Here is an 11,827-nt window from a genome sequence, read left to right on the forward strand (position 1 = left end):
GTGACGGCCGTAGTGGAATAAGTGCATGAGGGTACCAGTGCTTATTTAAGAGTCGCAGTTAGTAAACTGATTTATTTTTAGTTATTTTGATTTGATGAGTTAAGGATATTTTCGAGTTTTTGGAGAGTTTTTACTTTATGTTATTGAGAATTTCTTTGTTGTCTCCATGAAGGAACATAGATATTTGAGTTGATTAAATGGATTAACATTTTATAGAGTTTTCTGGATTTTATAGTTGTGTTATTAAAGTTGATATTAAGTATTAAGAGCTAACTCTCCGGACCTTTGGGATTTGGGTGTTACAAGAGATCTTATGCGAGGAAGAGAACGAAATGGTGTTTGCTGCTACGTTTTCTCCTTCTAAGCTTGAATGAACAAAGCTGCGTTCCCGCTCGGTTGCTTTTTCCCTCTCCTTCTTCTTCTACTTCTTTCTTTCTTTATTTTTTCTTTTTAATATAATTGCTGACGTGGCATAGGTTCGCGAGCAGTCACAGACTTGTGCATGTCTGTAGCACTACTGATAAAACTCAGCCCCGAGCCTAAACTCACCTAGTTGACCATCTTAGTCATGTTTTCCGTATTCGTTATGCAACCCTCCTCCTCCATTGAGGCAGTCTCAATCGAGTGATGTACTTGCCTTAAGCCCATATTCTTAGTGGGCTTTACTCTATTCACAACCTTAGGAATAATGGCAATAATATAATCCTATCTGGCCCAATAGTTTTGTGCTATGCACTATGTTGTAACAACTTACCAAATGTCAACCACTATTTGAAGGACGCTTGCACATAGATCAGAAATGATCAACACAAGAGTTTGTATGTGTGGACCAACAGATGAGAACTCCAATACCTAGATCAATTTTTCTTGTGATAGGAAAGAAGTTTCTGAATCCTTTTCTAATTTGTTTTCAAGGGAAATGAAATATACATGTATCAAGCTTCTTTCATTTTTGCCCTAAGATGGTGGGGTTCCACATTGAGCATAGATCTTCTCACTATGACACTAATTATGAGATCATTTTCTCCTTGATTGTGTAGTGACTTCAATGATCTCATCAGTCTAAAGCCATTATCTACAAGATTTTGTGTAACGACCCAGTGCAATAATTCTAAGGTCGGAATATTGATAATTTTTATTAGGCCTAAATTATATTTAATAGGCCATATTGGATAAGTCTCAAGCCATGAATTATTAAGGTTGGATATGATTTTTAATTAGACTAAATAATTAGGTTAAATCTCATTTGTTATTTATTGAACTAGTTAGACTCTTTTTAGAATTTAAAAATCGGTCATTAGAAATTTATTTCAATTTAAAATCATCATTGATTGAAATCTCCTACACAATCTCAGTCACTGCCAATTTTACAATGAATGAACTACTAGATTATGTTTTCAAATTCAAACTATCTTCTTAGATGATCACGACTGAGTGTTCAATAGATTAGTGTCACTACATGTATTAACCACGTTCAACTCAAACTCATCGGCACCCTCTTCCAAATCTCTCTATAAATATCTCCATTCCGTGTGATATTTGAAAAAAAAAACCATAAATCTCTATAAGCACAGTGGTTGAAACCAAGATACCCAGTCTAGCACCGTGCATGTCCCACGTTCATCATGCCAATAGTTAACTGCCTCATTCCTCTTACAACATCCATCACGTTTGCTCTCTCATTGTAGTTCGCATGATCGATTTCATGTCGAAAATTTTAGGACGCGACACTACAAGCTTGATCATTAATTAGGATTAGTATACGTTAGCTAGTTACGTATATTATTATTAAAGCCAATTCTTTGGAAGCTAGTATTTACGTACCATGCATGTCATGATATTTGCAAGCACTTCATTCATCATGTTTTATTCCACATATTATATTTATGTATGTATCATGCATCTCACATTGTATAAGACACGTAAACTTTTATAAGATCAAGAATAAGATAAGTTCAGAAAAGTTAATCAGATGGTCATTTAGATGCTTGGTACCAAGGCAGATTTATGGGTGGATGTGTAAGCCATGAAGCTAAGTGTGGTTAGGGGTAAAAAAAAATCGGTGAATTGGTAAACCGAATGGGACAGGACTTAACCGGGTTCGGTCTGATATTTACAATCATAAAGTGTGCAAGTGTCGTACATTTATTTTGAAAAAGTGAATCAATATGAGATTCACATGAAAAAATTAAATTTTTAATAGTGGACACCACTCTTTTTCAAAATGAGTGCGTGACGCGCTTATACAATTTATTACTATATTTAACATTACTCAAATGGTAAATACTAGAAAGTTCATGCATTGATAAATGAAAAGATGTCTATATCTCTCTTTTTTTTTTTTTGAAAACCTCAAACTTCATTTCAAAAGCCATCACTGTGGCAATCAGCCATTACATTGTTCATGACATGATCAAACATTACAAGACTTTCACCATTTACAGTAGATTGTTCTACATCTACTAAACTTGGACAAAAACCAAATCTAATTTTATCAGCCATAACTAAAGCACGAATACAAGGGTTGACAAACTCAAAATCAATAACCACAGAGCTTTGATGGAGTGCTTGCTGGGCTAGCTAATGAGCTACTTGGTTGGCCTTCCTTCTTACATGTCTAATCTCCCATCTTGTATTAGCCATGATGGAGTAAACATCTTGCACAAGGCATTGGAGCAAACCATTCTCTTGTAGATGATGTCTTACTGCATTAACAAACTGAAGTGAATCTCCTTCAAACACAACTTTCTGTAAGCCGAGTTCTTTACATAGCTTCATAGCTGATATTAATCCTCTAGCCTCTGCCATAGTAGCTTGTGTGCAGAAACTTAGTGGTTGCATGCATGAAACCAATAGATCTCCCTCAGAATCTCTAACTGCAATCCCAACTCCAATTCTTTGGCCTATTTCCTTTGTTGCAATATCCCAATTTATCTTGATCCAATCTAACTCAGGAGGAAGCCAAAGAGCATTGTCTATCTGATCCAAATTTCCATGGCTTCTCGAGGTGCATTGTTTGTGTTGCATTTGTTGGAACTCAGTGCACGCCTGTTTTGCTTTCTGCATCAAAATGGAAGGGGCTACAAAATAGTCTTCAAACAGCATCATATTTCTTCTTGTCCACAGCATTCTAGCCATTTCTGCAAACATACAGATTTCATCTTTACCTACTTTTTGTAGCATATGCATAAAGATATCTCCAACTCTTCATGAGTGATTGCAGCTTTCTTCATTTTCTTGCTTCCTAACATCCATGCATCCTGTGCAGATGAACATGCCCACAGAACATGCCCACAGAACATGCCCTGGAGTTTCTTCTGTTTGTTGACAGATTGGACAAAAGGGTTCCTCTACAATATTCCTCTTGTATAAATTTTGCTTAGTTGGTAAAGCATTATTACAAGCATGCCAAATGAACACTTCTACAACATTTGTAGTTTGTATTTGCCATATGTGCTTCCATAAAGCTTTATTCTTCCCTGCTGTTGAAGTTTTCCCTTTATCCTGATCTTGCCTCTGCTTACACAACTGATAAGCACTCTTGACAGTAAAACAACCATTACTTGTGTACTTCCATACTATATTGTCCCTTGAATGAGTGGTCTATGCTACAAGTATCTTTATAATCTGTTGCCTATCTTCTTCCCAAAAAATATCTTTAAGCAACTGCATTTTCCACCATCTAGTGTTAGGATCAATGTTTTGAATGCCGTACCGGACGCCGTACCAGTCAAGGCACTGGAACGAAATATTTCGGTACCGGTACCGTTTCGGGATAACGTTTCGGGATAGTCGATATATGAATAAATTATATCTATAAATATATATAAAAATTATATTCCAAAATAATAGTCTATATATAAATAAATTATATATAAATACATATATATAAAAATTATAAATAGTCTAGTCTGAATTGAGGGTTAAAAAATAAGTTTGTAGTTTGGAAAAACGAAAAAAAAAAAAAAAAAAACATAGGCCGAAATATCGGTCAGTATCGGCCGAAATATAAGCCGGTACAGGCCGAAATTCAGGCCGGTACTTTGGCCGGTACGGAACAGGTATAGTACCTGTACCGGCCGGACGGCCGAAACGAAAAATTTCGGCCGTACCGGCCGGTACAATACGAAATTTAAAACACTGGTTAGGATCAATGAGCTCTGCTACCTTGGCATTCAAAGACAATGTTTTCATAGGAGACACTACTTTGCTAGAATTGTTAGTTGGAATCCACTTATCTTGCCATATCTTAACACCTTCTCCATTGGCAATTCTCCAAATCATGCCCTCTTTAACAATGTGGATTGCTGAGCTGATACTTTTCCATGTATAAGAAGGTCTGAATCCAACTTTGGCCTGTAAAATAGAGCTATTTGGGAAGTAAGCAGCCTTGAGAATTTTTGCTGCTAAGGCTGTGGGATTATTAAGAATCCTCCAAACCTGTTTGGCCAATAAAGCAGAATTAAAAGCCATCAAATCTCTGAAACCAAGTCCCCCAGCTGCTTTGTTTTTACTCAAACTATCTCACCCTTTCCAGTGAATCTTGGCAATTTTATCAAGAGTACCCCACCAGAAATTTGAAATCAGAGAATTCAACTTGTTGCATAAAGTTCTTAGAAGTAGAAACACATTCATACTGTAGGTAGGAATAGCTTGAACAACAGCCTTGATTAGAATTTCTTTTCCAGCTTGTGAGAGAAACTTAACCTTCCAATTTTCAAGTTTTTTACACACTTTTTCAACTATACCTTGAAAAGCTGTGACTTTTGATCTTCCAATAATTGAAGGCAAACCCAAATACTTTTTCCATATTTGATGAAGCTCTCAACCAAGCAACTTGCAGAATATAATGCTTTGTTTCTGGCCTTGTGTTATTGCTGAAATATAAGGAAGTCTTGTTTCTGTTGAGTCTTTGTCCTGTGACCTGTTCATAGCTGTACAGAATTTGATTTAAATTGACCCACTCTTGTATATTAGCTCGACAAAATAAAATACTGTCATCAGCAAAAAACAAATGGCTCAGCTTCATCTGACCTCTAGCAATTGGAAAGCCTGAGATCTCCCCTTTCTGTTTTGCTTCCTGTAGCTGGTCTGTTAACACCTAAGCATATATGATAAATAAGAAAGGAGACAAATGACAGCCCTGCCTAAGTCCCCTAGTGGGTTTAAAGCATTCTTGAGGGACACCATTTAATAACACAGAAAAAGAAGATGAAGAAATGCACCTCAAAATCAGCTCAATCCATCTAACATCAAAATCCATCTTCAACAAAGCTTATTTCAGAAAATTCCACTCAATCCTATCATAGTCTTTGCTCATATCCAATTTCAAAGCCATATAGCCTTTTTTTCCTTTCATCTTAGTTCTCATAACATGCAAAGTTTCATAGGCAGCCAAAATATTATCAGAAATTAACCTACTAGGTACAAAAGCATACTGGTTTTGAGAAATAATGGAAGGGAGAATCTGTTTGAGTCGATTGACTAACAATTTAGTAATGATTTTGTAAAGAACATTACAAAGACTAATAGGTCTAAAGTTAGTAATATTCATTGGGTTACTGCATTTAGGGATCATCACTAAATAGGTAAAATTGATGTCTTCCATGCCACGATCAGAGTTCAAAAAGTCAAGAATTGCATCACTAACCTCCTCCCTTACCACAGACCAGTATTTTTGGTAAAAACAAGCCCTATATCCATCTGGTCCTGGAGCTTTATAAGGGCCTATCTGAAAAACAGCTTCCTCCATTTCCTCTTTTCTGAAAGGTGCCAAGAGAGCTTCATTCATTTGAGGAGTGACCTTTCTCTTGACTGTGTTAATCACATCTTCCATCTGCTTTGGATTGGAGGTGGTAAAAAGTCCTTTAAAAAACTGAGTGAAAGCCTCTCCTATTTGCTTTAGATCAGAAATTATTTTGCCAGTATCATCAACAATCTTGGAAATATTGTACCTCTTTTTCTTCTGTGTTGCACAAATGTGATAGAATCTTGTATTTCTATCTCCTTTCTGTAGTCAATTCTCTTTGGCCATTTGTTTCCATTTCACATCCTCTCTTTTAAGCTGGTTGTCAATTTCTGTTTGTAACTCTCTAAGTTGTTGCACTGATTTAGCAGTAACAGATTGTTGTAAATGTTGTAGAGATTTCCTCTTTTGCTTAAGACTATCTCTAGAGGCACACTCTTTTTGGTAACTCCAATGCTTCAGCACTTGTAAGCAACCCTCAAGTTTTTTATTAATCTTTGTGAGGCCTTCCTTGTTCCTCCCATACCTTTGCCAAGCATTGTGGATAACATCTTCACACTCTGTAAATAAAGACCAACTGTCTTCATATCTGCAAATTTGAACAGGTTTCCTAGTCCAATCATTCTGTTGCCCAACTGTTATCAAAAGAGGATAGTGATCTGAAGTAGAAGAGGCTAAGACTTGTACTTCTCCCCCACCAAAAGCTGCACACCATTCAGAGTTGGCTGTGGCTCGATCAAGCTTTTCTTTAGTAAAATTATGATCCTGTCTAAAGTTAGACCAAGTATATTTGCCTTGAATAAAACCCAAATCCTTCAACTTACAGTCCTGTAAAACCCCTCTGAAATCATCCATCTGTTTTTCATCTCTTCGATCCCCTCCATATTTTTCACTATGATGTAATTTCATTAAAATCTCCTATACAAAGCCAGCTTTGAGGCTTGAGAAGATTTAGATGTCTCAGAATACCCCACCCTTCATGTCTCTTTTCTATTTCAGGATTGCCATAAAAACAAGTAAGCATCCACTTTGCTTCTGAGTCAGAAATCCACATGTTTATATGTCTTTGAGAAAATGTGTTTATATTGAGTTGAACCTCTTCTGCCCATAACAGAACCATACCTCCACTTCTTCCAACACCTTCAACTGAAAATACACATTGGAACCCCAATTTCAATTTGAAAACTTCTAAGTTCTTCATATGCAATTTTGTTTCCATAAGAAACAAAATGCTAATCTTATGTATCTTAACCAATAGGTTAAGATCTCTAACTGTCCGAGGGTTGCCAAGCCCTTGGCAGTTCCAACTTAGGAGCCTCATTTCTCCCGGTGGGGCTGATTAAACAGCCTCCACCGATATATCATAATCAAGAGGTAAAGTCTGTTACTTGCCCTTACCATCTTGCTGATTTTCCATAACACACATACCAGAGTCTTCATCATTCTTTCTCTTTCTTGTAGCATAATGAGGAGGTTGCATCAATTCATTAGTAGGCTGTCCCCTCGCCCTTCTCTTCCATCTGTTAGCACATACTTCAGGAATTTTCTGTACTTCACCCACATATTTCTGTTCCTGCATTATCTCAATTTGAGCAGGCTGACTAGTTCTCATCATTGCTAATGGAGATGTTGTAACAGACTGATCCAGTAAATCTTTTGCAGTGTCAAGAACTATGGTTTTAGATTCTGCCTCCTTATGAAGCATAGGTATTTCAATAAGTTGAAGGTTACCAACAATACTCTTTGCTGCCTCCTCTCCTAGTAGATTCTGCTTCAGTAGTTCCCTGCTTGGATCAACTTCACCAGACTGAATTTCTTTTTGTTTTAAATTTTCCACCTTGTTACAATTCCCTTACTTTGATATAGTAGGAAATATAGTACCTGAAGTACTTCCATAACTTGAAGCTACAACTGAGCTTGAAGCTCGCAACCATGATCCATACTGCTGCATGTTGTAATCTTTTTTTCCTTCCTGATTTGTCAACATTCCCACACATCCTTGCACTCCATGCTTGATAGTCCCACATTTAAAAAAAAATCTAGGAAGTCTTTCATACTTAAATTGAATAAAACTTTTCTAGCCAAGCAGTTCCACAAATTTCCCTTTTATTAAAGGCTTCATTAAATCCATCTCTGCTTGCACTCTAATCCACTTCCCCCAGCAATTCCCATCATAGTCAGCCTCCACCTTAATAACTTTACTTATCGTGGATCCAATTCTACCACCAATATCCTTATTCATACATCCAAATGGTAAATTATACAATTGAACCCACATAGTAGTAGAATTAAAATTCAATTCAGAAGGTGGAGTAACACCATCAAACTTTTTCAAACAAACCAGATTTGTGTCAAACAACCAGGGCTGACCTCCCCAAATTCTCTTCAAATCTAAAATCTACCTCAGTTTGGAATTCAAACACATAAAGATTGTCACCTACTTCAATAATCTTTGTTCCAGCACAAGATTTCCACACCTTTAACATCGTATTTTTAAAAGCCTCTTTATTAATCTTTTTATCAGCAATAACTTTTCCCACCAGACATAACTTCCCTCTCTCCATATTATTCTCTATAACTTGGTCAGTTGTGACTATCTCATACATTTCCTCTTCAGTTAAAGAAAACTTGTTCCACAATTCTGAAAGTTCCTCTTCCATTTGAAACCAGAGTGCGAAACTTGTATAGACTCAAAGTTTATAACTTGTGAGACAGAAATGTAACAAGAACACTTGTATAAAACAAAAACTTCAGAACTGGTAACACTGTTGACTACAATCTTGCCCTAGGCAAAATACCTTCCACCGAAGGTGAAGGACACAATTCCTCCTCACCAGAAAGTTCTCGAGTAGAGAGGAAACATTATGTTAGCGGGCTTCTATGTCTATATCTCTTTTAAAAGATAAAACATCTAGTAAATATAGTAATTTGTAAATATAATTTAATACAAGGAGAGATTCACATTTATCTCTCTCCGAATTATAGACAATGTTTGAATTTAAAAATTTTAGAATATCTCAATCATTATAAAGGCGTACATAAAATAGTAGCAACCATATATTTTGCTGGCTGCATGCCGGATGAGATTGATCAGGGTTATATAAAAGACTAAAATTTTATCACAAAATGATTGTTTTCTTTTTAAATTTCTTGTGAATCCGATGCAGCACTGTGTTGGATTTCTCTCCCATGTACATAGAATCGATGGAATTGATTATGGTTCTCTTTGCATGTGGGCCATAATAAGACATGAATAGAAGAGAGGATGAAGATGGATCCATATAATAAATTAGAATTAAGTCCCGCTTGGATAAAGAAACGGTTTTATTCATATTATTTTATCATTATAATTTTTTTACATTTCTATACAAAATATAATAAACAATTCAACTTTTTTAAATTTTAAAATAATAATAAAATTTAAAATAATATTCTAATAATATTTTATTCAACTTTAAACTTTTATTTAAAATCATTATATCTTATCTCACTGTCTAAACGGGACTTTAGGTGGAAATTAACATATACCAAATGAAATATTTTTTTTTATAAGTCATTATTCATTATCTCACACCCAATAACTTATGAAAAACTTTCCACAGCGTATGAAAAAATTTATAGATATAAAATATGTGAGTGAATATGAGTTGATATATAACATTTCCCCTCCGAATATATAAAAAAATGGATAGTTAGCAGCAGCTAGAGCCCACCTCCATCGAAACAAAGAATATAATTCCTTTGGTTTGGCACTTTCTACAGGCTAAACGCCAGTGCCTTAGTTGTACAAGGCAGTACTGCGTGTGCACGGAGCCAATGCTACAGCTGCATTGGGGATTGTTAAATGTTGGTTGGTGCCCGCTTTTGTTGACTGACTTGCTGCTTGTTTGTATTTGTATATAAGGATTAGTACCGCAATTTATTTTTATAACACATTTTATAATAATATTATAAGATAAGAGTATTTTTATAAAGTTACTTTTATAAAATGTTTTATAAAATTATCCATCATTTAACATATTATTGTGAAATTTATTGTAAAAAATATTATATATAAATCATTTTTCTTTTTATATAAATAAAACAAGTAAACTCCACACTATTTAATCATATTGAGTTTCACATCCTCCATGGATAACAATTAGTAGTGTAAATTCTACATATCTTTTCTATCTACTTTCAAATTATAAAAATTATTTGAAATAGAAATTTTTATATACTTTGAGACGTGCTACTCCCATTGAGGGTGTGGTCCAAGAAAATCTCCTCAGAAGGTCATTTGACCCTTTTTTTATTTTTTTTTCATACATATTTTTATACCTTTAGACATTTTAAAATAAATTTACATAATTAAAAAAATATTTTTTTTAATCACTAAGTAAAAAAAAAAAAAAAAAAAACTAATCTGGAAAATGTCTCGGAACCACCTCTCGGTGGCCCAAGCATTTTTCTTTAAACTTTTATCTTAAAATTGTGAATAATAAAAATGAATTTGGATCTCTTATCAAAATTCTAGAGTCTAGAGTGAGAGGTAGGTACATATGTTTATAAATACTTTCAGACTTATTTTATATATCTATCTCTTCCATTCTACATCTAAAATTTAAACAAAAATCTTAAAAAATTCAAATCTTAGAAAAAAAAAAAAAAATTGCATTGGGATTGTTTTCAACGATATCTTTTAATTTTTAAGGTGCATATGAACTTAGAATTTAGAATTTTTCATGGTTTAGAAAATCTCGAAGTACCAAAAAAGTCAGAAGAATATATATGCAAATAACCATGAACTAATAATGGTAGTTCTTATGACTGACTCTATGAGGAGATCCGGACTCGGTCGGTTGGTAAGCTTTTGACTAAAGGATCATTTGGAATCCTACCAAACTTTGATATCATTCATATCCTTACAAGATCTAGCCAAAGTATTAGCAGCCACATTTGCATCTCATTCCCATGTGACAGAACTCACTTCTATAAACTCAATACATAAAGTTTTAAAAAAATAATTATTCTTATCGGTTATTATTTACTACCTCACACCCCACACTTTATAAAAAAAATAAAAAATAAAAAGAAAAAACTGTCAGGTATAGGGTGTGAGGATAAATAGTGACTGATGTATAACAAAACCTATTTTAAAAAATAACATTAGGTACAGTCATAAAAGAGTTTTGCTACTCATAAGTCCATACACCACACACTACAATTTCTTTTACGTTTTTATTTTTATTTTTATTTTTTATTTGGTTTAATTATTCTCAAAATAATTGAATTCTTTTATTCATCATTCATAAACCACACATTTAGTAAGAGAAAAAAAATTAAAAAAAGATGCTGTGTGGCATGTGGGCTTATAAATAAAATTTTTCCTCATAAAATGTGTAAATTTTACACTCTTTTTAAAAAAGTAGAGCCACAATTAAAAAGTAGTTTTTTTTTTTTTTTTACATGTAAATCTAAAAAAAAAAAAAGTACGAAAGTTAGATACCTTGAGACTGTAAAACGCATTTATCAAGTTTTAAATATCAGCCAAGAGAGTTTCTGGGGAAAACATATTCAATTCTGGATATTTGTGACAGTTTTGTGAATCACTTTCGATGATAATCATAAAGAATGCTCATGTGAAAAGTAAGCTGAAGCCTTTAGAATTGCAAGGGCTTCCACATTTTCTACTTCCAGTTACCTATATTGTGGTTTACAAGCTGCTATCAAAACTCTTCCAATTTCATCTCTCACCAGTTCTCTAACTCCAAACTTGTTCAGCTCTTTAAAAATTGTCCCCTTCACATTGAACTTAACAAATTTGTAAAGCTTTGATTCAGAATTACAGAGAACAGGAACAGATCACAGGAATGGAAGTAATCATAAGAAGAAAGTCTTGTACTGTGACAAGATCAAACCGCTCTCACCGGAGTAGAAAACATGGGGAGGGAAACTTTTTCTATGCATGATTTCTTGAAATTAGAGAAAATAACTAAAGAACACTTCTTTCCGGCATGTAAAACAGCACCCAAAATATAAATTGCGAAAATATAAATGTTTCCGTTATTTTCTTTTTATTCTCAATGAAACTCAATTAGC

The 11,827-nt window shown here is 34.3% G+C and overlaps 2 protein-coding genes across 2 annotated transcripts; both read right to left on the reverse strand.

Moving 5' to 3' along the window:
* Positions 1–2,580: 2,580 nt before the first annotated feature.
* On the reverse strand, positions 2,581–3,138 carry LOC121247259. The gene has a single exon (XM_041145635.1). It carries the CDS (start codon positions 3,136–3,138, stop codon positions 2,581–2,583), a length of 558 nt encoding a protein of 185 aa, XP_041001569.1.
* Positions 3,139–6,016: 2,878 nt separating this feature from the next.
* LOC121247260 lies at positions 6,017–6,601 on the reverse strand. The gene has a single exon (XM_041145636.1). The coding sequence runs from the start codon at positions 6,599–6,601 to the stop codon at positions 6,017–6,019; it is 585 nt and encodes a 194-aa protein (XP_041001570.1).
* Positions 6,602–11,827: the final 5,226 nt, after the last annotated feature.

Source organism: Juglans microcarpa x Juglans regia, chromosome 1S (genome assembly GCF_004785595.1).
Source record: "Juglans microcarpa x Juglans regia isolate MS1-56 chromosome 1S, Jm3101_v1.0, whole genome shotgun sequence".
Lineage (NCBI taxonomy): Eukaryota > Viridiplantae > Streptophyta > Magnoliopsida > Fagales > Juglandaceae > Juglans > Juglans microcarpa x Juglans regia.